This window comes from Gouania willdenowi, chromosome 4, assembly GCF_900634775.1.
Source record: "Gouania willdenowi chromosome 4, fGouWil2.1, whole genome shotgun sequence".
In the NCBI taxonomy this organism is placed as follows: domain Eukaryota; kingdom Metazoa; phylum Chordata; class Actinopteri; order Blenniiformes; family Gobiesocidae; genus Gouania; species Gouania willdenowi.
Window position 1 is genome coordinate 32,060,159 of NC_041047.1, and position 26,417 is coordinate 32,086,575.

The 26,417-nt window shown below is 40.8% G+C and overlaps 1 protein-coding gene across 2 annotated transcripts in view; it reads left to right on the forward strand.

Annotated features, from left to right (window-relative positions):
• The window catches only part of herc2 (HECT and RLD domain containing E3 ubiquitin protein ligase 2), a 78,242-nt gene that overhangs the window by 46,187 nt on the left and 5,638 nt on the right, over nucleotides 1–26,417 (forward strand). Inside the window, exons 38-87 of one of the 2 annotated variants that reach the window (XM_028445436.1) lie at nucleotides 2–184; nucleotides 301–485; nucleotides 754–901; nucleotides 978–1,174; nucleotides 1,271–1,501; nucleotides 1,592–1,730; nucleotides 3,227–3,373; nucleotides 4,834–4,976; nucleotides 5,058–5,325; nucleotides 5,425–5,567; nucleotides 5,646–5,744; nucleotides 5,852–6,020; nucleotides 6,150–6,275; nucleotides 7,116–7,224; nucleotides 7,311–7,450; nucleotides 7,528–7,718; nucleotides 7,806–7,911; nucleotides 8,104–8,195; nucleotides 8,277–8,452; nucleotides 8,642–8,753; nucleotides 8,941–9,022; nucleotides 9,099–9,333; nucleotides 9,839–10,016; nucleotides 10,115–10,196; nucleotides 10,340–10,511; nucleotides 10,597–10,741; nucleotides 11,038–11,263; nucleotides 11,938–12,109; nucleotides 12,851–13,037; nucleotides 13,514–13,657; nucleotides 13,760–13,951; nucleotides 14,045–14,198; nucleotides 15,070–15,177; nucleotides 15,265–15,396; nucleotides 15,495–15,653; nucleotides 15,805–15,923; nucleotides 18,330–18,455; nucleotides 18,561–18,716; nucleotides 18,795–19,109; nucleotides 19,938–20,152; nucleotides 20,261–20,438; nucleotides 20,529–20,690; nucleotides 21,232–21,323; nucleotides 21,400–21,539; nucleotides 22,403–22,590; nucleotides 22,738–22,935; nucleotides 23,032–23,115; nucleotides 23,916–24,057; nucleotides 24,139–24,333; nucleotides 24,551–24,663. In XM_028445436.1, the coding sequence (XP_028301237.1) occupies nucleotides 2–184; nucleotides 301–485; nucleotides 754–901; nucleotides 978–1,174; nucleotides 1,271–1,501; nucleotides 1,592–1,730; nucleotides 3,227–3,373; nucleotides 4,834–4,976; nucleotides 5,058–5,325; nucleotides 5,425–5,567; nucleotides 5,646–5,744; nucleotides 5,852–6,020; nucleotides 6,150–6,275; nucleotides 7,116–7,224; nucleotides 7,311–7,450; nucleotides 7,528–7,718; nucleotides 7,806–7,911; nucleotides 8,104–8,195; nucleotides 8,277–8,452; nucleotides 8,642–8,753; nucleotides 8,941–9,022; nucleotides 9,099–9,333; nucleotides 9,839–10,016; nucleotides 10,115–10,196; nucleotides 10,340–10,511; nucleotides 10,597–10,741; nucleotides 11,038–11,263; nucleotides 11,938–12,109; nucleotides 12,851–13,037; nucleotides 13,514–13,657; nucleotides 13,760–13,951; nucleotides 14,045–14,198; nucleotides 15,070–15,177; nucleotides 15,265–15,396; nucleotides 15,495–15,653; nucleotides 15,805–15,923; nucleotides 18,330–18,455; nucleotides 18,561–18,716; nucleotides 18,795–19,109; nucleotides 19,938–20,152; nucleotides 20,261–20,438; nucleotides 20,529–20,690; nucleotides 21,232–21,323; nucleotides 21,400–21,539; nucleotides 22,403–22,590; nucleotides 22,738–22,935; nucleotides 23,032–23,115; nucleotides 23,916–24,057; nucleotides 24,139–24,333; nucleotides 24,551–24,663 (7,895 nt within the window). The remainder of the gene's footprint in view (nucleotide 1; nucleotides 185–300; nucleotides 486–753; nucleotides 902–977; nucleotides 1,175–1,270; nucleotides 1,502–1,591; nucleotides 1,731–3,226; nucleotides 3,374–4,833; nucleotides 4,977–5,057; nucleotides 5,326–5,424; nucleotides 5,568–5,645; nucleotides 5,745–5,851; nucleotides 6,021–6,149; nucleotides 6,276–7,115; nucleotides 7,225–7,310; nucleotides 7,451–7,527; nucleotides 7,719–7,805; nucleotides 7,912–8,103; nucleotides 8,196–8,276; nucleotides 8,453–8,641; nucleotides 8,754–8,940; nucleotides 9,023–9,098; nucleotides 9,334–9,838; nucleotides 10,017–10,114; nucleotides 10,197–10,339; nucleotides 10,512–10,596; nucleotides 10,742–11,037; nucleotides 11,264–11,937; nucleotides 12,110–12,850; nucleotides 13,038–13,513; nucleotides 13,658–13,759; nucleotides 13,952–14,044; nucleotides 14,199–15,069; nucleotides 15,178–15,264; nucleotides 15,397–15,494; nucleotides 15,654–15,804; nucleotides 15,924–18,329; nucleotides 18,456–18,560; nucleotides 18,717–18,794; nucleotides 19,110–19,937; nucleotides 20,153–20,260; nucleotides 20,439–20,528; nucleotides 20,691–21,231; nucleotides 21,324–21,399; nucleotides 21,540–22,402; nucleotides 22,591–22,737; nucleotides 22,936–23,031; nucleotides 23,116–23,915; nucleotides 24,058–24,138; nucleotides 24,334–24,550; nucleotides 24,664–26,417) is intronic. The other variant, XM_028445437.1, reaches the window with a different exon arrangement.

A 26,417-nucleotide genomic window follows, 5' to 3' on the forward strand; every position in this document is an offset into this window, starting at 1 on the left:
GAAGGAGAGCTGATTGAAAAGAGTAGCCATCCCACAGCGATGATGCTCACCAGCACAGTCAATCTGCTGAAGACTCTGTCTCTGTCAGCTGGGATCTACTCGGATGTGCTTCAAACAGACGCTACACGGACCCTCTGTGGGCTGCTTCGGATGCTCGTGGAAAGTGGGGCCAATGATAAGTCTGGTAATGGTCTTAATTTTTATTAATTTTTATTCCTCTTTTTTAAATTTTTTTTTACAGTTGGTGTTAAATCATTGGCATTAGCTCCTTTTTTATACTTTATTTATATTTTTCCCCAGGTTCTCACTCTTACAGGCTTGTGTCTCGGGAGCAGCACAGGAGCTGGTGCACTCTGGGCTTCATACGCAGCATCGCTCTCATGCCGCAGATGTGCAGCACACTGAGTACTTCAGCGTGGATCAGTTTGCTTATTCGAATTGTGGAGGGAAACCAGTCCTTCAATGCCGTTACTCTGCAGAGACAGGTTGGTTTCCATAGCTGTGTTCATGCTTTGTTGGAATAAACAAATAGACATACTTATATCTAAATGTACCTGTAGAGATTTTGCTATACACTCTTTATCAGTACTAGAAATAGCGCTTTGAGTAAAAAAAAGATGCAATTGACAAAATTGCTTGAGAGAGAATTTTTTTTTTTACATTGAGTTTTTTTTTGTATTGGTATTTGTTAATTGTTGGTGCAGAAAACACTAAGCTGTATGAACCAGCTTCCATCTAGCTTTGTGTTTTCAGATCCTGGCACTGCGCCTCCTGCAGGCGGTGCTCCCCTCTTGGGACAAAACAGAGCGATCTCAGGACATGAAGTTTCTGGTGGAGAAGTTGTTCTGTTTCCTTGGAAGCCTGCTGAGCACCTGCTCCTCAGACCTGCCTCTTCTCAGAGGTGCTTCCATGAATCCAGCTCGCTCCTTTTTTATGGTGAATTTCTTCGATATAAATGTTTCTTTTTGTGCATACAGAAGGGTCTTTTCGGAGAAGGAAGTCACGTCCACAGGCATCGCTGACAGCGACTCACAGCAGCACGCTGGCAGAGGAAATCGTGACTGTCTTGCGCACTCTGCACTGTCTCGGCCAGTGGAACAGCCTGATCAATGATTACATCAACACTCAGCTGAGCTCTGTTGGTGATGTCATGGCCAGCTGCCAGTCTGAAGCTGTAAGATTTATACACGGTGCCTCTTTCATTTATCCGATGCATTATTGATGTGCTCGGCTATAAACACCATTTGTCCCTGTCATTTGTTCATTTCAGTCCTTCCTGGAAGAGTATTTTCCTGACTCCGAAGGTCCCAGAGTTGGGAGTCTGATGGCAGTGTTGGCAGTGATAGGTGGCATTGATGGGCGCCTCAGGCTCGGTGGTCAGGTCATCCACGAGGAGTACGGAGAAGGAACAGTTACGCGCATTACACCAAAAGGAAGGATCACTGTCCAGTTCCATGAGATGAGGACCTGCAGGGTTTGCTTGCTTAGCCATCTCAAACCGGTATGATAATTATCAAAGGCTCCAAACCTGCAGACACATTCTGTTTCATATATAAACTCATTTTAATACATGTTTCCTCTTGTTGTGCAGCTGCCTGTCATATCATTTATTGTACAAAACCTGCCCTTCACTGAGCCCATGTTGGCAGTTTGGGCCCAGTTGGTGAGCCTAGCTGGAAGTAAACTGGAGAAACAACGTATGAAGAAGTCACTGAGCCGAGGGCTGACAGGTGCAAAAGACAGGAGTGTTCTATCAAATATCTCGGAAATATACAGATCTATGCTTTAATCTTATTTTAACAGGGCTCGAGACTGCAACCATTTTTTCAGTGTGCGAGAGTGAAAATTTAATCTGGTCGCATCCGTGCGAGCGCTCTCTCTCTTTCTCTCTGTCTCTCTCTTACGCAACTTGGCTACGGGTAATGCGACGGCGAATGCACCAATGCGCTCCTTTGGGGTGCGCGCGGTCTGCGAACGGAACTAGGCGTAACTAACCTTAAGTTTGAAATCCATGTTAAGATAACTAAACCAACGAAAACAATATTCTGGAAGAAAGTACAGATTTTAATTGTGTGGGGACAGATTCATTTAACTGCCAATGTGCTGGTTAAATATGCATGCTTTATGTGTGGCAAGAAATTAGCAATGATATTGCATTGTCAAATTCAAGTTACTTTTTGTAGCCTTTCAAATACATTAACTAAAAAAAAAATACTTCTTAACATTGTGTTCATGTAAACTGAGATGCTTAAGAATTTGAAGATGCAAGATACCGTTTTATTTCTTGATGTCAATTTATTTTATTTTAAACTGTTTTTAAGTTTCCATTTACATGATCAACTTAAATCTAATAAAATTAAATAAAACATTATTCTAAATAAATTTTACCTGTATAGAATTTAAAACACTGTATTGTCTTCATTGAGAAAGTTCCAGGAGGACTTTAATCCAGGTGAGATGAGGCAAAATGGTTTCTTGGAGAGTAAAGGTTGCAGACCCCTGACCAGGGGAAGAGGGTTAGAAGACCCCACTATCAGAGCTGGATCCTCTGAATTTAATTCCATGGGGTGAAGTAATGCAGACGCTAAGTTGGTTATGCTACTATTAAGTTAATTCCAGTACAGCCTTTCTGCAAAATAAAATAAACATAATACATGTAACCTGTTGTTATGCTTTGCTGTTATTAAAGAATGTCTTCTTTTAAAATTACAGTACATAAAATAAATTACATGTTATCTCAGCCACTGCTTGTTTCAGAAAAACTTAATATTGACACTGAAACCTGAAAACATTTAGTAAATATATCTCGAGTCATTGTCAATCTTTACTTCATACAAAACTGTGGTACGCCAGTTAAGTCAACTATTCATTAGCATGCATGGCTATGCTGTATAATCCTCTCCCCCCTCGCTCAAAAAAAAAGGAAAAAAGGCTGCGACAGTGCGACCAAATTCTGTGCTGGTGTGACCAACTGAGAAAGTTAGTCGCACCAGTGCCACCAGTGGAAAAGTTAGTGCAGAGCCCTGTAATCTTATTTACATTGTTTTTGTTAATCTTTTTACTTTTTTCTTCCTTTGTTCAGTAATTAATTAATTTGAATTGGTAAATTTGATAGTTTTTTTTTTTTTTTTTAATAATGAGACTTCTTCCTTTTTCTTTTTGAAGAATCAGTTGTCAGATTTTAAGGAATTCTTCAATGTTTGAATCTATCCTGTTGTGTTTCTAGCTGACCATGTGGACATTCACTTGCTACGATGCCAACAGTTAAGGCTGTACATATTAAAAGCCGCTCGGGCACTGCTTTCTCATCAAGACAAACTCAGGCAGATACTCTCCCAGCCGGCTGTGGTGGACTTGGGACCCATTTCTACTGGTAAGTAGGGCAACAGTGCACACATGTCTTATTTAAGTAGAGGCACAAATCTTTGTAGAAATTCAAGTAAACCATCCTGGACTGAAGTGTCAAAAATCATAGTGTACATTAGTTTGTTGCTGCTGTCTGTGTCAGAGTGGTTTGTTCTCATCAGTTTTATAGAAATCTACAAATAAAGTTTTTAAAGGGAAACTCAACCAAAATTACATAAAGAGCTCAATTGAAAGACTATTATATGTAAGCTTTACTGGTATGAATGACGGGTGATTTAGAAGCTGCATATGCATCACAGAGCACTTCAAATGCATGTTTGTGGAGGTCGACATGTTTGACAAACTGTAACAGAGTAATTATTTAAAGAAATGTATCTCAAACTGGTTTTGAGATTAAAGGCATTCAATTGTTCCCATCGTAGCATAGACTCACCAAATTTAAAGTCTCTTCCTTGTTCAACCAGAAGGCTGGATCTGTAGTACAATGCCGATGGTAACATCTACAGTAAATGAGCAACAAACTGCATTTTCTCATTTGCTGGTATGTGCAACGTCAAAATGTGTCCCCTGTAATGTTCCTCGTTATCTTAGGAATAAAGTTATAACAACAAAGGAACTGGATGACACGTTACTAAGCACTAAAATGTTCTGACGTGACGTCAGCGTGATATGCGAACACTGATTGGCTAAAATTGATATGCTCACATATAAAGGGATATTACATGTATATGAAGGCAAAATGTTTATATGTTGCAACACATCATTAGTTGGAAAACCTCACCTGTCTAACGATGGTGTAAACCCAGCTAAAACTCCCCATTAGTCAGTGAACAACCCAAGACATGGTGAATTTAACTTCACAATGATAGGAAGAGCTGACATTGAAATATCAAAAAGAGATGTTGCTATGAACGCAATGGCCGCCACAAGACGGTTATCCCTGTGGTAACTTTACTGGCACCTCCTCCTTAAAACCCAAAAAGTCAGAAGGTTGATGAGGCCCCGCCTTCACGGTCTCTATTCATACTGAAAATAGAGACCAAACAGCTTTTCCCCTCCTGCCCTTTCTTACATGAATTAATAACAAAGATTTATTATTCACCTTTAGCCCTTTCACCAAAAGTGCATTTGAGTCACTTTAGATGCATTATGAGTGTAGAAGTGAGGTTACCAACGAGAGATTGGACTGTAGCCTTCCTGAAATTGAATTTAAGACCCTGGGTTATCTCTTTACATTATCAGCCATGAATTTAAAACGAGCATAATGTAACCTTGATGTTTTTATGATTACGTGGTTTTTGGCGTCATACTTCTTATTAAAACGAAACACATTCTGCTTTATCCCTAAATCTTGTTAATTTATATTCTTAAAAATGGTTGAATATGTTAATGCAGCTTGCTAATCGTGTGCATTCCTTCCGAGTCTTATCCTAACACAGCTACCTGACTGTGTCTTCCTGTCTGCAGAGGATCCGGTGGTGTCCTCTCCAGATGTGGGTGACATGTCTCCGGAGGGCCCCCTCCTACCGCTCATCCTATTGCAGCAGCTGCTCTCTGCTGCCACTCAGCCGTCACCAATTAAAGCTATTTTTGACAGACAGGAGATGGAGGTGTGTGTGTGCAGACCTTAGCTGTGACAGTGTGGACTATGGGTTCTTCTGCTCTAACCTGAATACTGTCTCTGTGCGTAGGCGGCTGCTCTGGCAGTGTGTCAGTACCTGGCTGTGGAGTCTGCTCACCCGTCCTCTCCACTGTTTGAAGAGAGCAGCTCTAGTGAGGCCACTACGCCTGTTACTGTACAGCATGTTAGACCACCCAGACAGAAGAAGCAGAAGACCTCCCCTGTCCCCCCATTACCTATAGTCCTTCAGCTCATGGAGATGGGATTTCCACGGAAAAACATAGAGTTTGCCCTGAAGTCACTGTCGGGAATGACGGGCAATTCCACTGGTGTCCCAGGTATCTCAGCATGTGCCAGGAGCCTGAGTTTGAGAGCACACAGTTCTATTTTTATTTGTGGCAACCCTTTATGACTGTGAATAATGGAACACGTTTCAGGTTTGGAGGCCCTGGTAAGCTGGCTGCTGGACCACCCAGACATTCAAGTAACTGAGCTGTCAGACGCAGACACCATGTCAGATGAATACTCGGATGAGGAGGTGCTGGAGGAGCTGGAAGAGGCAGAGCCCACTTTCTCTGTGGTAGGTGATAGTCACAAGATTTTATCCCCTAACCTGATTTATTTTGTATTTCCATCTAATACCTTTCTGCTCCATCAGCCACCAGGTGCAGTGGTGACTGAGAGCCAGACGTTCAAGAAGAGATCAGATTTCCAGAGCAATGATGATTATGCTGTTTATGTAAGAGAGAACATTCAGGTAATCTCATTTACTGACCCTTGTGATGCCTAGTTTTCTTTAAAATATTCTACGCCTGCCTGAGGAAAATAAGGAATTGTTCAAATGGCTAACTGGTCTGACCGCAGGTTGGAATGATGGTAAAGTGCTGCAGAACATATGAGGAGGTTTACGATGGAGATGTGGGGAAGGTGATTAAGCTGGATAGAGATGGACTTCATGATCTGAATGTGCAGTGTGACTGGCAACAAAAAGGAGGAACGTACTGGGTGCGCTACATCCACATCGAGCTACTTGGTATGTTAATTTGGTTTTAATGGCACATAATTGTGAGAAGGAAAGAAAATATGATCTTCCACTCTAGGCTTCAAATGAATAGTTTTAAATTCACTCAGCAGACCTATTTTTTTGCCTCGTCTTTTCCAGGATTCCCCCCTCAGAGTTCTCCATCACATATTAAGATCGGTGACAAAGTAAGGGTGAAGCCCACCATCACAACACCAAAGTACAAATGGGGCTCTGTCACTCACAGGAGTGTCGGGGTTGTTAAAGGTAAGTTCTGTCACTACTATGTTCTTATTAAATGCCTTGTTTGTACTTTTACCGGAACATGAGCTACATTTAATAAAGCTTTTTTTGGCCCCCATTGAAATAATTGAAAATATGTTATACTTCATGTCAATACTTCATGACTCCCAATCCACTGTTAAAAGAAATATTGCAAATAATGTGTTTAAAAGACTCATGTGTCTTGAATATTTATATATACATTGCCTAACAAATTTATTAGACCATCACCCAAAATAATGTTTGTGCCACAGCTTCCCTAAATTATTTTTTGTTTCTGCAATGGTTAATACACCAATATGTAGAAGCTCTTTAACCAAAATGATATATTTTTAATGCTAAGATAGGATTTTTATTGTTATCCATAATCTTTCAAATTTACTGATTTACAAAACACTTGGAAAAATAGTAACGCACATTAATATTTCTTCATTAATGTCATTATTTACTTGCATTCCTGAACAAAAAAATTTGTTTTAGTGGTAGAATGTTATGCTTGATTAATTTCTGACTGATCAGAGATAGCTCAAATTTGAGTATAAATAGGACTAAGTTGTTTCAGATCATTTGCCATTTTTTGTTTTAAAAAAGTTTTTGGTGTTTCTTTTATGGGGAAAATGTGTCTGAAAATGTTTATTTGTGAGATATGCTCACAAATATCAAACATTTAGAAGGTTAAGATAAAGTTTGATTTAGTGGCATTTTGTTATTGTGCACTAATTTAGGCACTTTAATATATCAGAAATAATATGGTACTTCAATAGGAAGATATATGAATCAACCACTCCATGGGATTGAAACAGATACCCTTGTGGATGTGTTTAGCTTTCAGTGCCAATGGAAAGGACGTGATAGTGGACTTTCCACAGCAGTCTCACTGGACTGGCCTATTGTCTGAGATGGAGCTGGTACCCAGTGTCCATCCTGGAGTAAGGTAAATATATGTTCAAGTATCACTTGCCTCATAGCTCCAAAACTGTGTGATGTATGTATGGATTGTAATCTTGGTTCTGTTGTAAGGTGCGACGGCTGTCAGATGTTTCCCATCAACGGTCCAAGATTTAAATGCAGAAACTGTGATGACTTTGATTTCTGTGAAAACTGCTTCAAGACGCGTAAACACAACACCAGACATTCCTTTGGAAGAATCAATGAACCTGGTTAGTGTTGCAAAGCCATCATCTTTTACATGTTTCCATATTTGTGTGTAAGTGTTCATTGCAATGTTTCCCTTCAGGCCAGCCTCCAGCTTTCTGTGGACGTTCTGGCAAACAGCTCAAGAAGCATCACAACAGCCAGCGAGGGATGCTCATCGACGACTGGTCCCGTGCTGTTAAAAGTCTCAATGTGTCATCGTCGGTCAACCAGGCCTCACGGCTCATCGACTGCAGCGATCAGTGCTGGCAGTCATCCGGCTCGCAGGGAAAGGTGAGCATTGGAATCATAAACTCTAAGCTCAGTGTGAAAGGTCACACATGACTTGACTGTATCTTCTTTTTTTTTTTTTTTTACCAGCATTGGATTCGTCTGGAGCTCTTTCCAGATGTTCTTGTGCATCGACTAAAGATGATTGTGGACCTAGCAGACAGCAGCTACATGCCCTCACTGGTCGTGGTTTCTGGTCTGTTGAATTCATTTTTCTCAATTTTTATTCCAGTGCATAATAATTTTAAGTCATTTTCTTTACATAATTTGCAGTGACACTGCATGTTTGTTTTTGATTGGGTTTTTTTTTAACTTGGCTCTAAATCTACTTAGATTCATGCTTTTTTATAATAATTGTTTTGACTGAATTTCTTTTCTTTACTCATAGGTGGAAGTTCTTTAAACAATCTAATTGAGCTCAAGACGATCAACATTAATCCCACAGACACCACTGTGCTTCTCCTCAGTGACTGTGCTGAGGTTAGTCTGTATTTTACGTTCATTTTACGTATCTTCCTAGCTGTAGTTTTGTGGTAACTTGGATGCTTTTATCCACCACAGTACCACAGGTACATTGAGATTGCCATCAAGCAGTGTCGAAGCTCTGGGATAGACTGCAAAATTCACGGACTAAACATAGTGGGGCGCATCAGGGCAGAGGATGAAGACCTGGCCACAGTACCCTTCCTTGCTTCAGATAATGAAGAAGAGGATGATGATAAAACGGCTACTGGAAGGTGAAAGTAGTCGTATAACAAAACTGAATATTGTCTACAAAATTTTTGTAGAGCAGCAAATAATGATATTATTATGCCACTTCTAAGCACTAGTATATGTACAAGAACATACACATTTCATTTTAAAGATGCCAAAGAAATGAAGGTAAAGATTCCTGCTAATTATCTGTGTTTATTGATGCCTTTCAGTCTCATTCGAAAGAAGTCTTCTGGGCTGGAGTCTGCGGCCACCATCAGGACCAAAGTGTTTGTGTGGGGACTGAATGACAAAGACCAGCTAGGAGGCCTGAAGGGCTCCAAGGTTCAGTTTCCTGCTTTAATCTGAATGAAGCAATACTTTGTTACTTCTGGCCTCTGAATACTTAAGTCTAAAGCATCTTTTAAGCGATAAACATGTTACCCGTATGTTGGAAAATGTAAATGTTTGAAATGGCCAATAATTACGCATGGCATGGTCTTTAATATTTCATTTTTTGTTTTTTTTTCAGATCAAAGTGCCTTCTTTCTCAGAGACCCTGTCCGCACTCAATGTGGTCCAAGTGGCTGGCGGTTCTAAAAGCCTGTTTGCTGGTGAGCTAGGTCAACATTTCAAGGTGATGTTCTCTCAATGGTGTTTAACGCTTTCTAAATGTTGTCACTTTTTTAGTGACTGTTGAGGGAAAGATCTATGCATGTGGAGAAGCTACGAACGGCCGCTTAGGTTTGGGCCTCTCCAGTGGGACCATCCCAATCCCCCGTCAGATCACTGCCCTCAGTAACTACGTGGTGAAAAAGGTGGCTGTGCATTCAGGCGGACGCCATGCCATGGCTCTCACTGTGGATGGGAAGGTGTTTTCCTGGGGTGAAGGAGATGATGGCAAACTGGGCCACTTCAGCAGAATGTACGTTTTTGTAGGATTGTGTGTGTGGGCTCTACATGGATGAGTATTACATAGAATATGTAATGTTGCGTAGAAATGATTTTGGCATACGGCGGATTTGGGCTTCAGATTGTTTAGTCTATCTGTTCGAAACAGTAAATATACCCAGGGGTTGGCAAGCTTTAGTATCATAAGAGCAACTTAAGCCTCGCTCAAAAAACAAAAGGGAAGGTGAGAGCCACATATCAATCACTAATTGATAATAAAACACACATAGAATGTACACACATTATGTGTATGCATACTTTGGGGGCCGCAAGTTGCACGTCTGCACTAGACACTAGAAAAAAAATTACCCTAACCCTATGTAATTAATGTGGTGTTTTTTTCCCCCCAACTATGTTTACTGTGAAGTTGGTCTTAAATTAAATTTTAAATGGTAATAAAAAGTCTTAAAAAGTCTTGAATTTAATTTGACTAAAACTGTAGGAACCCTCTTATAATTGTGAGTGATCTCTTTCTCTAGGAACTGCGATAAGCCACGGTTGATTGAAGCGCTGAAGACCAAGCGAATCCGGGACATCGCCTGTGGAAGCTCCCACAGCGCTGCCATCACCTCCAGTGGGGAGCTGTACAGCTGGGGTCTGGGGGAATATGGTCGTCTGGGACATGGTGACAATACCACTCAGCTCAGACCCAAACTGGTAGGTTTTCAGGATCCACGTTGATGGTTAATTGCGGAGAAACTTGATGACTTTAAAGAATTGGACTGTAATGATTAATGACAATGTCCTGCTGCTAGGTGAAAGTGCTTCTGGGGCACCGAGTTATTCAGGTGGCTTGTGGCAGCAGAGATGCTCAAACTCTTGCCCTCACTGATGAAGGTACTTCTGTCAAAACAACAACCACCACTGATTTGTTTAGTACAATATGCTCTATACAAAATTAATGAAAGAAAGTTCTTTAGTTTTGCAGAGTTTATTTGAGTTCCTAACGGATGCTAATAAAAGTTTTTTTTTTGTACCAGGACTGGTGTTCTCCTGGGGTGATGGGGATTTTGGTAAACTGGGCCGTGGAGGCAGTGAGGGCTGCAACATTCCTCAAAACATAGAGAGGCTGAACGGGCAGGCTGTTTGTCAAATCGAGTGTGGCGCACAATTTTCTTTGGCTCTGACTAAATCTGGTGTGGTGTGGACATGGTGAGGCCAAAGAAACCATTACGTTTTTAATTGATTCTGGCCATGAGCGATTTTTGGACCATTTGCTGTTTGTCTTACCAAACAGGGGCAAAGGAGATTATTTTCGGCTGGGCCACGGCACTGACGTCCATGTGCGTAAACCACAGATGGTGGACGGTCTGAGGGGCAAAAAGATTGTCCATGTTGCTGTTGGAGCGCTTCACTGTCTGGCTGTCACAGACACAGGACAGGTTTGTACTTTACACACTGTAGGTGGGGCATAAACACACTGTTATTGACCTGGCACTGATTTATTTGGGTGAATTTATCTTTATCATTTACTTTACATGTTAGACTCAAATAAAAACAGCAACTCAATAATGTCAGAGGAGTTGAGACTGACATCTCGTATTTTCCAAATGTCTCAAAATGTGCAAAACATAAAGATATGAATGAAAGTGTTAAAGTGTCATGTAGCCTTCAGAGTGAATGATGTATTTATGTATTGAATGGCTACTGTAGAATGGATTGGACTTGTCTCCTATAGGTGTATGCGTGGGGTGACAATGACCACGGCCAACAGGGAAATGGGACCACCACTGTTAACAGGAAGCCCACATTGGTTCAAGGCCTGGAAGGTCAGAAGATCACTCGAGTTGCATGTGGCTCGTCTCACAGCGTTGCCTGGACAACTGTAGATGTGACCACACCCTCTGTTCATGAGCCGGTTCTGTTCCAGACAGCCAGGGACTCACTTGGAGCGTCATATTTAGGTAATCCACATAAACACATTTAAAGTGTTGTTTTGGGGGAAATGCTAACTATCGGCTAAATAACCGAAATAAATTATTCTCATGTTTATCACAGTGACCGTGCATGAAGAATAATAACTGAGGTTCATTTATTTAATTCAATACTTTTCAAAGGCAAAACATTGGTAATATAGAATCTTTATTGTCATTGCACTTTTTAAGGAGTTTTTTTTTTTTAAGAGTCTGCATTCTTAAGATATTACAACAAAATCTCGTTGGCACCAATTAATCAACTAAATAGCAGAAAGATTAAACCGTAGTCATAAATACATTTTTTAAATAAATAAAAGTTATAAATAAAGGCTAAAAGGCACAATCAGGTTAAAACCCGATTTATAATTAGGTGTTTATACTCATACAAAGAATTAGTTTTGGGGAAATGTAGTTATTAGTTAGCTAACCCAAGGAAATCATTTTCATCATGCTTATAATGACCATATCATAAAAAATAACAAATTAAGATTTATTCCTTTAATTAAATACTTAATTTAATGCTTAGTTTTTATTTTATTATTTTTCTTTGTCTTTGGAGAATCATTGTCTCTTTAATAGGAAAGCTTAAAGTAAAGGTATGTCGTGTCTTCACATTAGTAACTCTTGTTTTGTGTGTTTTTTTGTTTTTTTTAACTCTGTAGGTGTCCAGTCAGACAGTGACTCAGCAGCAGCGAGCAACAAGATGAGTGGCCAAAGCAACGTAAAGACTAATCGACCTTCACTGGCCAAAATTCTTCTCAGCCTGGATGGCAACCTGGCTAAACAACAGGCTCTGTCTCATGTGCTGTCATCTCTCCAAATCATGTATGCCAGGTATGTTTTCCTCTGGCAAGGAGCCCCACTCACGTCCAAAAATGTAATTTGCTATTTTTTGTGATAACAGGACTTTACTTGGTGTAAGTTGGGTTTGATTAAGCTAATGAAACATTTGTCAACAAAATAAAGGAGTGCACGAAACATTTCAAAAGAAGAGAAACTCTGATGTGTAAAGATCAATTTATGTTTATTTTACCAAAAGCAAGATTAGAAGTTAAATGATGATGTCTGTCTGTCTAGGATAAAGAAATAAAAATGAGTGACACACTATTTTATTTCAAAAAGAAAATGTCACAATATATTTTAGAGAGTTACTGTATGTCATGTGAAGCAGTAGAGATGTGTTCATGTTTTTTGTTAAATGTTGTATATAAAAGAAAGTACATGTGTATATATATACACAGTATATATAGATATATATATATATATATATATATATATATGTGTATATATTTTTTTGCATTATTTGGCAAGTCAAATGTACTTGTTAAATGCTTGCATTTATTTTGTGTGTATATTTGGAAAAGGTAACTTGAATTATTTATTTATGTATATGGGCATATAAGCATTTTTGCTTCTGCCTGTTTCAGTCTTGTTATATATTTTTCAATTGTGATTTATGTTTGAATATTTTTTTGTTAGACTAAACAAAGAAGCTGAAGCTGTATTTTCTAGACTTGGTGAATGTCGTCGGTTCCTGTGACTGTTGACATGATGTTGTTGTTCTGTTTCCATCAGGGATGTAGTGGTTGGTGCACTGATGCCAGCCAGCATGATTCTGCCAGCAGAGTGTCCCGCTAGCTCACCAGTCCCCCCATCAGACTCCTCATCCTCCTCCAGTGTCAGTGATGATGAAGGTTCTTCTGTCCAACCTGAGGCTGAAGAACGCATCAGCCCCAGTCCTTGGCAGGACAAGAAGGGAGAGGTTAGGGCGCACAGGGATAACTATTCTACTGGAGCTGTCATTTTAGCTTACTAGACGACGCTTAGTGATTTGATAAATGTCAGCGATAGTGTGATGCTTTGTGGTCATCTAAGCTGCTTTGGTTGTATATTATTTAATACAACCTTTTAAACAACCTTCTGAAATGTCAGCAGCACCTTTCTGAGGCATTTACTGTAATTTTAACTACAGATTGAGTTTGTGCACTTTTTTGTTCTACTTGTTTTGAGTGTATTTGAAGTGCCATTGTTATTAAATTTCACAGGAAGAAAGGGGGTAATATTCATAAGAGTCGGTTTAATCCTAAAACAAAATCAAGAAATTGTGGTCAATGATGGACGTGACACTCATAAAGCTGTCTTTGGATAAATACTTGATTTCACAATTTCATGTACCAGTGTTTTTATTTCACTCTATCTTGTTATTGTTAGAAAAACATATTCCTGTTGTGTGAGCAGGTTCCTTCATCAGACGATGCCGTCACCCCATCATCAGCTGTGACTCCGTCTGCATGTGGAGGGTCCTCGCGTCCTTTCATTCCTGTCACAGATGACCCTGGAGCAGCCAGCATCATCGCTGAGACCATGACGAAGACAAAAGAGGTCAGTGCGTCGAGCAACTGACAAAGCTGATGTGATCAAATAGGTAATTAGCCTATTTCAAGGTCTGTAACTCAGGTTTTGTGTTTTTATTGCTATTCTTAGGACTCTGAGAGCCAGAGTAAAGTGGTTGGGCCTGAGCCTCAGTACTTGGATGAGTTCACCAGCCTGCTGGTGCCTGATGACACTCGAGTGATGGTGGACGTGCTGAAGCTGGCTGTGTCCTGTCGCTCAGGGGAAAAAGGAAAAGAAGTGCTGTCTGCTGTGCTGTCAGGCATGGGCACAGCCTATCCACAGGTGATGTGCTGTTGTCTTTAACAAGGGACTGTGTGTGTCATTGTGTGTGGCCAAAGCTCTGTAGCCCTCAGTGTTTGCTGTGTCTGTGTGTAGGTGGCTGACATGCTGCTGGAGTTGTGTGTTACTGAATTGGAGGACGTAGCCACTGACTCGCAGAGCGGCCGTCTGTCCTCGCAGCCTGTTGTTGTTGAGAGCAGCCATCCATACACAGATGACACATCTACCAGCGGCACTGTGAAGATACCTGGTAAGCATGCACGTCATGTTAATAGAGTAACTAAACACCTGTTTTCTGCTGACCTGAGGGGGGAAATTAAAGAAATGCCTTGATTATGGGCGTTACTCCTGACGCATTAAGACACGCCCACTCAGGAAGTCAGTCTGCAGTGTGCTGCAGTGACAGACTGCTGCCTGCTCAACCACTGCACACAATACACAGCCCACAAGCATAAGCACACCCAGCCCCACATACGGTATATTACTCACAAACTGTCCATGCTCTACCCCCGCCATGAGCCTCAGAACACCGTGGCCTCACGCACACAGCAGAAAGAAGTACAGGCACGTTAGCGCAAACGCAAAGACAGAGGTTGATATACACACACTGTTTGTACATACTGTACACACATACCGTAGCTTGATGAACCCTTTTTAGAAGCACAGAGATACAAACATCACTGCAGGAATGCACAGAGCATTAGACTTCCTCATTGAGGCTGTCAATCAATGCTCACTGAGGACTGTGATTGGATGAAACCCTCTTCCCTCCTCTCAGCTTTTATAAGCGAGGCAGGGCCAACAGTTAAAGTTAATGACGCACTATAATCCAAATAATCCATCTCAGCCAATAGCAAAATTCACTTGTATTAGCCGCCGTTCAACCCTTAGAGGCCAGTAACTTTGACATTTTACAACTAAATACACAAAATTAAAACACTTTTACTAAAATGTTAAAAGTTGGACCAAGGATCAATCAACAGCACTACTTGATACCCAACATACATATGTATTCGGCATAAAAAAGTTGGTTTGGGGTTTAGTTATTCTTTAAGATCATTCTCCACCTCACTGGATAATTTTCCTGAACTTTGATGGCCAACTGGTTTTTTGCTCTGTAGGTGCTGAAGGTCTAAGGATTGAGTTCGATAGACAGTGTTCAACAGAACGACGCCACGACCCACTGACCATCATGGATGGAGCCAATCGAATTGTCTCAGTCAGATCAGGTGATGAAAGTTAGCCTGCATTAGTGACACCTAACTATCATCATGTGACAAGAGAATTGATGCATTTGTATGGTCATTGTGTGGCAGGTCGGGAATGGTCTGATTGGTCCAGTGAGTTAAGGATCCCAGGTGATGAACTGAAATGGAAGTTTACTAGTGACGGCTCAGTGAATGGTTGGGGCTGGCGCTTCACTGTCTACCCAATCATGCCTGCTGCAGGTAAGACCAGGTTTGAAACATGTCACACATTTCTGTTGAAATTCAGATTCACATGCACTTGATTTCTCACATTAAGGTTTTTTATGTTTTGATCTTAGGTCCCAAGGACTTGTTGTCAGATCGCTGCATCTTATCCTGTCCATCCATGGACTTAGTTACATGCCTTTTGGACTTCAGGCTCAACTTTGCTTCCAACAGGAGCATCGTGCCTCGTCTAGCTGCTTCCCTTGCAGCTTGCGCACAGCTTAGCGCTCTAGGTACAGCCTGATATGACAAACTCTACCATTAATCTGTGGCATGTTCATATTAAATGCACTATTCTCTGAGTAGCTCTTATGGAAAAAATATTGTTTTCTTAAATTAACAATTACACTTTTCTCTGTAATAATATTGCTTTATTTTGTAAAGCTGCTGGACACAGGATGTGGGCTCTGCAGAGGCTACGAAAGCTACTGACGACAGAGTATGGTCAGTCCATCAACATAAACAGGCTGCTGGGAGACACAGAAGGAGAAGCGCGCTCTTTGGTAATATAATACAATACAATGTAGAACAGTGGTTCTCAAACTTTTTTAGCTCAAGTACCCCCTTTCTCTTATTTCTGAATCTAAGTACCCCCTTTGTCCGACTTCAACATTGTGCTCAAAATTCTATGAAAGAAACAACTTTAGAGAATAATGATGGAATGATTGAGTGATGCCACACATTTGAAAAAATTCCATTGTACACCTTTAGATGAGAGATTAGCCACTGATGCTACCATTGGCTGGGGAGGAGAAGCAGGAACGAGTGAGATTGTGGCGCTACAGAGTGATATTGTGACGTATCCAGCAGCTCACAGCTCCACATACTAACACAGAACATGTGTGGACCTGAGTGGATTATTGATAATGTTGAAATGGTGAGATAAAACCATCAACTAACCGGGCTAAACGGGTCATCACTGCGTGTCATGAGGAGGGGGGAGTACAAAATACCCCCAGCCTGTGAGCCAGATAGCAAAATAAAAGGTGACATGTAGGAGGTAGCAGCGCACCTTTGGATGAGAGATCATCCATGCTCAACAGAGCACAGAAGAAGAGTAGGAAAGGCGTTTATGAGACAGAAAATGGCGCTACGTACAGAGTTGACGTTCCCAGCAGCGCACAGAAGCGCACACTCGACCAGAGCATGTGTGGAACTCATGGATAGTGTGGCGATGGTGAGATAAAACAATAAAAAAACGGGGAATGCAGTGACACTTTGTATGTCCGGGAGGAAGAGGAAGTTACGTGTGTGCAGACTGACGGGAGAGAAAGTTGGAGGAACGCCAAAATACAGTAAGAAATTCATTCAACTCTGACCCAGATAGCAAAATAATAATAGTTTTGCCATCAAAAGCCCGGTCTGTGTTTTTTTTTTTTTTTTTGTTTTATATCAAGAAACAATGTTCAGATGTTAGAGTTGTCACTAAAGCAAAAAAAATAGCTTTAAAGTCGCTTTTTTCTCAACTTTTTGCTCTGAAACTGAAGATTTGTGCAAAACTTCCTCTATTCAACGGCTGATTACAAAAAAACGAAACGAGCCAGAAACAAATTCTGAATGAAAATTGAGGCTTCAATCTTTCAGAATCTGGTGTCAGATTTCAGATAGTCATAGTAGAAAATATTCTGTGGGTCTTTCTACCCCCCTCAAAATGAGGGGGGTAGAAAATGGGAAGATGTCTTGCACTGAATGAGTTAAGGGGGAAAATATCATTAGGTTTTAAAGTTGTAGAAAACTAAATAAACAAAATGTTTTCTTTTGAATAACATTATTAAATGTTTGTTCAGCAGACATAAAAGTCCATCTGCCTTTAATTTAACTTCCTAAAATGTCATTTAGGCTACGTTCACACTGCAAGCCATAATGCTCAATTTTGATTTTATTGCTCAGATCCGATTTTTTATTTGTCCGTTCACATTACCATTTAACATGTGACCTTTATCAGACTCCAGTGTGAACGGTTTGTGGCTCCAATCTGACTCGCATGCGCATTGACGCGTTTGTCTCAAAAGTTTTTGTGCAGCCGAGCCAGAGAATGAATGAGCAGGCGCAGAAGAGGACGAGGAGAAACATTTTTTGTTTTGTCTTTTTGTGGTGCCGTTTTGCTTTTAAACACAGACCATTTATGACAAATAATACATATATAATTATATAATGAGAAAGGTGAATTGAACTAAGTTAAATTGATATGAACCTTCAAGCGTTGACCCGAACCTGACAGAGCAAAACCGAAAACAAGTCCGACAGACATTAGGTATTTATTTCTGTTGCTATAAAGTGACGTCAACGTATCAAATGCGTATTAAATCCCCCTTGACCGTTCACTCTGAGGTCGCATTGAAAAACATCCGATCTGTATCTGATTCAGGACCACATATGAAAGTGGCCTGAATCTGATTTGGAGAGATGAGCTATGGGTCGCATTTGAGTGTTCACACTGCTTTTAAGAAATCAGATTTTGTCACTTGACTCCCAAAAAAATCGAATTTGGGCCACTTTTGCCTGCAGTTTGAACGCAGCCTTAATGGTCCTGTGCTCTCACCTTTCCACGTTGATCAAGCAAAATGTTCATTTAAATAGGGCCCTTTCAACGCACACTATTAGTGCTACAATATTAGTGAATTCTCCACAGCAGGTGAACAAACAGCGCCACCAAAGGTTTTAGGGACGCGTCTGGTTCACCACCTTTTATTTCAGATGTTAGTGAATCCTCCCCATAGTGTAGGCTTCATTGATCAATAAATCGAAGATCTTTCACAGATCTCTGCATCAGTATGTTTTAGTTGTCTTTCTTTGATCCTCTTTGATCTCGCATCTTCGTTTTCAGTTTAAAATCATTTGATTAGATTTCAGCACTCTAAAGGTTCTGTGTAACACTGGTGTAACTGATGTAAAATGCTTCCCTACAGAGTTTCACGGGCAGTGCACTGGCAGCTCTTGTGAAGGGTTTACCAGAGGCTCTACAGAGGCAGTATGAGTATGAGGACCCCGTTGTCAGAGGAGGGAAGCAACTGCTTCACAGTCCCTTCTTCAAGGTAAGCTGTCAGCTCAACTTAGCAACTCAGTAGCCTTGTGTCTTTAATGGGGTTTAGGATGAGTTCAGATTGTTATTCACAGATTGTATTTGCTGTTTTGTCCAGGTCTTGGTTGCTCTTGCTTGTGACCTTGAGCTTGATACCCTCCCCTGCTGTGCAGAAACCCATAAGTGGGCGTGGTTTCGCCGCTACTGTACTGCCTCTAGAGTGGCTGTTGCTCTGGATAAAAGAAGCTCTCTGCCCAGACCATTTTTAGATGAGGTAGGTGCATCAGATCCCACTGTACCTAACAGAGTTCATCCTCTTCTACTGTCCTCATCATCCTCCACTCTATTAAAGGTCACAAAGAAAATCCGAGAGCTTATGGCAGATCATGAGAGCATGAATGGACTCCACGAGAGACATGACTTGTTCAAGCGCGAACATGACGAGCAGCTCGTACAGTGGATGAACCGGCGCCCTGATGATTGGACTCTTTCAGCTGGGGGCAGTGGTACAATTTACGGCTGGGGCCACAACCACAGAGGGCAGCTTGGGGGCATTGAGGGGGCAAAGGTCAAAGTGCCTACGCCTACTGAAGCCCTTGCAACACTGCGACCTGTCCAGCTCATCGGAGGAGAACAGACTCTGTTTGCTGTTACTGCTGATGGAAAGGTCTCACCTCATTGTGGACACACGCACACACACACACACACACAACTTCAATACATTTACACATGGAATCCTACAGCATTTTAACTGCTCTAGGCTTAATTTCCCCAGAAAAGTCAGCATAGATTGGTCATGTGTGAACATGCAATCAAAGTCTAGCGTGCATCAGGGAAGCCAGTTGTACTTTGATCTCAGAGCATTTAAATTTAATATACTTCTCTGAGAGAGCCGTCTGACAGGCAGCAATAGCATGAAGTAAGTTAAAGTGCATTAAAAACAAGCTGCTCTGTAACTAACTGGGTTTTTCAATGACTTCGAAGTGAAAACGTAAATGAACAGATGAAGGTGTTAGAATTATCAGCTGTTCTCCACCCATTCGGCCTGAGTCCAGAACTATCCCTGTGTGAGAGCAGTCAAATACAGATATTCTCAACTTGTCTGATGGGACCTAAAAGTTGGGTTGCAACAAGCATTTGCCAGATCTCATTTAATTAAAATAAATAGTTTTTTGTTTGTTTGCAGAAAATGTCATTGATTAACTTTTTTTTTAACATCTAAAGTTTAAGTTTGTGAAATAAAGCTGATGCCTACTATATAAAGAAAAAATAACTTAATCTGTCAAACCTTTCTTTTTAATAAATAGAAAATAGAATTTTAACTTTGTTCTTGATTAGGGATTCCTTGCTTGTACAGTATTTAATGTGGGTTATAAACACAAACAGTTGAGAACCTCCACTCTAATACACCAAGAGATAAATTAATGGCTGTTTTGGAAAATTGACTAAAACAGACCTGTTAATAGTTAAACTAACTTATTCTCTTGCTTCCTAGCTGTATGCCACAGGATATGGGGCAGGCGGCCGATTGGGTATTGGTGGCACAGAGTCTGTGTCCACACCAACGTTGCTGGAGTCCATCCAACACGTGTTCATCAGGAAGGTAGCAGTGAACTCAGGAGGAAAGCACTGCCTGGCGCTGTCCTCTGAGGGAGAAGTCTATTCCTGGGGAGAAGCTGAGGATGGCAAGCTTGGCCATGGCAACAGAAGGTTAGAACAGCACCACCACTAATCGTTTATAGCTCACAGCACAGGCGTGGTTTCCATTCACAGTTAATGTTCAGTGTTTTCTGAGTAACAATGATTGCTTGCCTTTAGCCCCTGTGACCGTCCTCGCGTCATTGAGTCTCTGAGGGGAGTGGAAGTGGTAGATATTGCAGCAGGAGGCGCACACAGTGCCTGCATCACTGCCAGTGGAGAACTTTTCACCTGGGGCAAGGGTCGCTACGGGCGGCTGGGCCACGGCGACAGCGAGGACCAGCTTAAACCCAAGCTGGTGTGTGATTACTCAGCTCAGTTTCCCACAAGTATCAAAGTGTCGGATTGCTGGACGTGAAACGAATAAGTGTCTTTACGGTTTATCCAGGTGGATGCCCTGCAGGGTCACAGGGTCATTGATGTGGCCTGTGGCAGTGGTGACGCTCAGACACTGTGTCTAACTGATGATGACATGGTCTGGTCCTGGGGGGATGGAGACTACGGGAAATTGGGCCGGGGAGGCAGTGACGGCTGCAAAATCCCCATGAAGGTACGATTAATTTGTAACTTAAGCTGAAAGGCAGATAAGATTTTGCCTAAATTCTAACAATGACTTTTATGTAGTTAGTTAGAAAGTTTTAAAACATCCTTAATGAACTTTAAAATGTCTAGTGTTATCCTGGAGGAGGCTCAGGTCTAAACTGTGTGTCATTACAATCTAGCTGCAACATCTTTGCTTTTGGTTAGATTTTTATTATTATTTGCACATACAATAGAAGACTGGTTTAAATGTTTTTTTCTAGCTTAGAAAAATGTGTAATTAATAATTTACAGACAGTTTTTTTGATTGATGTTTATTTGTTCTTGGCTGTCTTCAAACATACTGTCTTGCTGAAAGCTTTCACAAACAAACCCATTACTGATCACCACACTGTTTCTTTAAATGTCTATTGTACTGACTGACTTTTGTCATTCTTTAAGTAAAATTATATAATTGGTAAAAACATGTGCATTGCAGTAGACGCTAGAATGTTTTTTTCCACTGTACCTTGACGTATATTTTCAGCTATTGTTGTTTTTTTTTTCTCCAGATTGACTTTCTTACCGGCCTTGGCGTGGTAAAAGTTGAATGTGGCTCTCAGTTTTCTGTGGCTCTTACAAAGCCTGGGGTCGTGTTTACATGGTAGGTGTCCTTTGAGGGGTGCAGGGGATGAGTGTTGTTGATGGTGAGGCTCATGCATGTATGCTGTCTGTTAAAGGGGTAAAGGGGACTACCATCGTCTGGGCCATGGGTCTGATGACCATGTGCGACGACCCAGACAAGTGCAAGGCCTACAGGGCAAAAAGGTCATCGTCATCGCTACGGGGTCATTACACTGTGTGTGCTGCACCGAGGATGGTGAGGAGAACCTCTGCATGCACTACATAGAGCAGTGTTTCTCAAATGGGGGTATGCAATGGCACTACGGGGGGTACTTGAGAGAAAGAGAGAAAAAAAAAATTACAAATAGAAAAAACAATAAGCATAAAATTATATTCATTGTTAGTTAAAAATGATAATCACACTAAATATTACCAGCAACTCACAAAATGACAACAAAAACACTCAAAATAAGAGAAAAATATACTGAATAATAAAAAGAACCAAAATACACAAAATGACACCAAAAACACACGCACACTAAGAGAGAACAAATACTCACTAAATGAGAAAAATACAGAAGATCTCTATTAAAATGCACAAAGTAAAAGACAAACATACAAAACGACATAAGAAACAACCAAACAACACCAAAAACACACACTGAGAGAGAACAATTTATACACTGAATAATAAAAGCAACAGATAAACAACTGAATAGACTTAATGACACTAAAAACACACAAAATAACAGAAATGATCTTGATTAAAACATGAACTGAAAATACAAGGTCAGTTTTGTTCCCACACCAGGTGGGAGATGACCAGAAATTATAAAACTATAGAAATATATTTATTTTGGAGGCACTAAATACTGTTTCATTCACTTATTTACAAAATTAGATTTTTTTAAATGTGCGTTATCACTCGTTTATGCCTTCATAATGCTCTATAGTTGTTGCTTTTTTTAATATATATATATATATATATATATATACACATACACGGAATGCCAAAATAACTTGGAGAAACCACTGACCTACAGTTTTTACACAATACGTCGGTGACTGTTGACAGTTCAGCTTGGACTGTCTATAAAGATTTGTTCTTGTTTTTCCCAGGAGAAGTTTACACATGGGGTGACAACGATGAGGGTCAGCTTGGAGATGGGACGACTAATGCCATCCAGAGGCCGCGGTTAGTGGCGGCACTGCAGGGAAAGAAAATCAACAGGGTTGCCTGCGGCTCCGCCCACACTCTGTCCTGGTCTACCAGCAAGCCCACTAATGCTGGGAAATTGCCTGCACAGGTATCACAATAAATGTCGCCTTGTAACAACCCCCAGTAGAGGGCAGTCATGATTCATAAAGATTAATGGAATCTATTTGCAGCCAATATTCTGAATGTTTATCAATGCAAGATCCAACACAATCTGACAGTGTGTAATGTTTTTAAGGTTCCCATGGAGTACAACCACCTGCAGGAGATCCCCATCATAGCCCTCAGGAACAGGCTGCTGCTGCTGCATCACATCTCAGAGCTGTTCTGTCCATGTATCCCAATGTTTGATCTGGAGGGTAGAATGGGACAGACGGGCCACGGCCCTCCAGTGGGCTTTGATACGCTGAGGGGAATCCTCATCTCCCAGGGCAAGGTGAGAGCATGTAGACAAAGGAAAAACAAGGAAGTGACCAAAACCCTTGACTGTGAATAAAGCTTTTGTGTGTTTTTTTGTTATTCCTGTGAATAGGAAGCAGCTTTCAGGAAGGTTGTTCAAGCCACGATGGTGAGGGACCGTCAGCATGGGCCTGTGGTGGAACTGAACAGGATACAGGTGCAGTTGGAAATTATTTTCAAGCCTTGTTTAACCAATGTTAGGCCCTGTTTACAAAATGGAAATTCATTCAAGTTTACTTAGTTAAAAATGATAATTATCATAATAATGATGGAATAGATTTTGATTAGAACATTGTCTTGGTCCCACACCAGGTGGGTAAAATGTTGTAGTCGAACAAAAGGGGGTCATTTTATTAGCATGTTTTAAATATGTTCCTCATGCAACCAAGGTTTTCTACTCTCTCTTTTTTAATGTGTCTCTCTCTAAATATTTTATACCCATACACTTTTGTACTGATGAACTGTTGCACTAATGAACGTTTTATTCTGACAGCCATTTACTGTACCTTAATCATCATAAAAGCAACATCTGTCTGTTTGGCTTGAATCATTGAAGTGTAGTTGAATTATGATGGGAGGGGCATGTGCACTTCCCTTGTGCAATGACATTAAAATGATTCTATTCTATTGTACTACAAACAACAAATTGTTGCATGGTATAAAATAAAACATTTCCAAAGCATTAGAACTATAGGAATGAATTTGAACAATCAGCCTCTAAATTATCTGAGCCTTCTTTCTGACTACTTTCCTCCCTCCCCTCACCATGAGGCAACGTTCCAGACTGGCCCGTGAGCAGTACACGTGATGCCTTTCATAAGGGGATTTCACTGTGACCTCCTACAGGGAGCAGAGCATTTAGTCCACTTTGACTCTGAGAACTGTAGAATGACTCTCCATCTCCTCAGATGAGTTACAAATCAAACATTAATCCTCCTTTATTCCTGAAATGTGCAGGTGAAACGTTCCCGTAGCAAAGGTGGGCTGGCAGGTCCAGATGGAACCAAGTCTGTATTCGGTCAGATGTGTGCCAAAATGAGTTCATTCAGTCCAGACAGTCTGCTGCTGCCACATCGTGTGTGGAAGGTCAAATTCGTAGGTAGGTCTCTGTCTACCCCTCACTCACAGCTTGTGTGAAGGCTTTTTCATGTATTCTGACCAATGTCCTCTTTTTCCACAGGAGAGTCAGTGGATGACTGTGGTGGCGGTTACAGTGAGTCCATTGCTGAAATGTGTGAAGAGCTGCAGAACGCCCTGACTCCTCTGCTGATCGTCACCCCAAATGGTCGCGATGAATCAGGCGCCAACCGGGACTGTTTCCTGCTCAACCCCACGGCCAAGTCCCTTCTACACATGAGCATGTTCCGCTTCCTAGGTACAAATTAATTAGTCTCCTCGCTAGGTCTGGGGTGGTAATCCCAGATAAACAGAAACAAAAATTTAAAAAATTATTTTTACTTAAAAAAAATGCCTAAGTAAGCCTGACATCTGTACAAATTAAACAAAGGTTCCGTGTGGTGGAACAGGCTTTTTATGGTCAGAACATTTTTCCACTATGTAGTGACAGATAACTGCTCATGTTTGCTCTGCAGGAGTTCTCCTGGGTATTGCTATCAGGACTGGAAGCCCTCTGAGCTTGAACCTCGCAGAGCCCGTCTGGAAACAGCTAGCAGGGATGAACCTGACCATCGCTGACCTCAGTGAGGTACGTACACGGTAAACACACTCATCAGTTACCACCAGACCTGTGTACGCTCTAAAAAAGAACTTGCGTAAACAAGTGTAACACTGCATCACAATTGAAATACAAATTTCAATATGAGAGCCAATTTGTATTAAAGGGGCGGTATTATGAAAAATTCACTTTATAATGGTTTTGCTACAGTGATATACATTCTTTTAGCCTCATTCAGAGGACCAAAGTTGAAAAAGTTCTGTTTCCTCCATTCCTTGTTTTTTCACATTTTGTGAAAAGTCAGCTCCAAATGGGCGAGTTGGAGCTGACGGGGAAACTCTTCCTCTTGACAGTCTCAGACTACCTCACAGGTAAAACAAACAGAGCGAAGGCAGGTTGATATTTCAGTTAATATATTTACGTTCAGTATATAGATGAACCGAAACTTAAAAACGGCCTGTTTTTAGCAGCGGTCTGAAAGTGACTTTTTAGAGGGCTGAAACTCCAGAAAAGAGGTGAGTTTGGGAAAATAAACCTCAAATGCTCTGTTGTTGGGGTTCTTGGAACAAATGGAGATGGGTGAAAAATATCATAATACTGGAGCTCTAAGTAGTAGAATGTTTGAACATGCCATCTGAGGTCAAGGATCACACTCCTGTAAAACAGCAATTTAGATTATCTGTCAACCATGTATATGGATCAGAGGATGGGCATTTTCACGGTTATTGCAACACAGAACCAAGCCCACAGGAGACCAGCAATGGGAAAACGGGGTACAGTTCACAGCTGAGAGTAGTGAAAGAGGAGTTCTGGAATCCATCTACTTCAGGCCTTCCTTTTGTCAATTTAACATCACTAGTACAGTGCCCGTCGGAAGTATGCATTTATGTGGGAGCATAAGTAGAGTTGTCAATTATGGCCAAATGAGTGTGTGTTTGAAGTTTGGATGTATGAGGTGTACATACTCTGTCGTGTTGTAAAGGGGTTTATTTGCCGGTGCAAAATGTGGGTGCAATTTAGCTGGGTTTCTTTGGAGTCGTGTATTTTTGTATCTTTCTGTTGTGTTTTTGTGCATTTTTTTGTATAATTATTGTTTTTGTTGCCATTGTAGTGTGATTATGGAGTCATTTTTTGTGTAAATATTTAGTTTTGTGTATTTTGAGCCATTTTCATATTTTTGTTGTATTTTTCTGTAATGTATGTTTTTTGGAGGCATTATGTGCATTTTTTTATCTTTCAGTTGTCTTTTTGTGCATTTTTTGTATAATTGTTTTTGGTTGCCATAGTAGCGTGATTCTGGAGTCATTTTGTCTACTTTTTGTATAAATATTGTTTAGTTTTTTTTTATTTTACTCATTTAGTATATTTTTATTATAAATAAATACCATGTGTGTGTGCTCCCGTGAAATGTTTGAGACGCTGATAACCAAACTCCATAGGCATTGTAGCACCAATCAGAAAAGTATCAAAACTGTAAAGCTCCAAATTACGAGTGAGTAAGTAAATTAAAGTATCTATAATTTGGATGTCTTTTTTTAAAAACAAAAATAATTTTTTACCTTCAAACCGAGTGGGCTCGGCACCACCGAGAATTTGCAGTTTTCCAGATGGAGTATTGAACGGGTTGAGTTCAATACCGACTCTAGTGAAACAGCGAGCAATTACACGGACAGTTATATGGTTTAAACAATGGGAAAATTGTCGGTAAAAGACTCACCAGTGTCTGTCGGTTTCAAATGATCTATTCAGAGAGCTCAGGTTTTGAGACGCGACAACAGCATGGC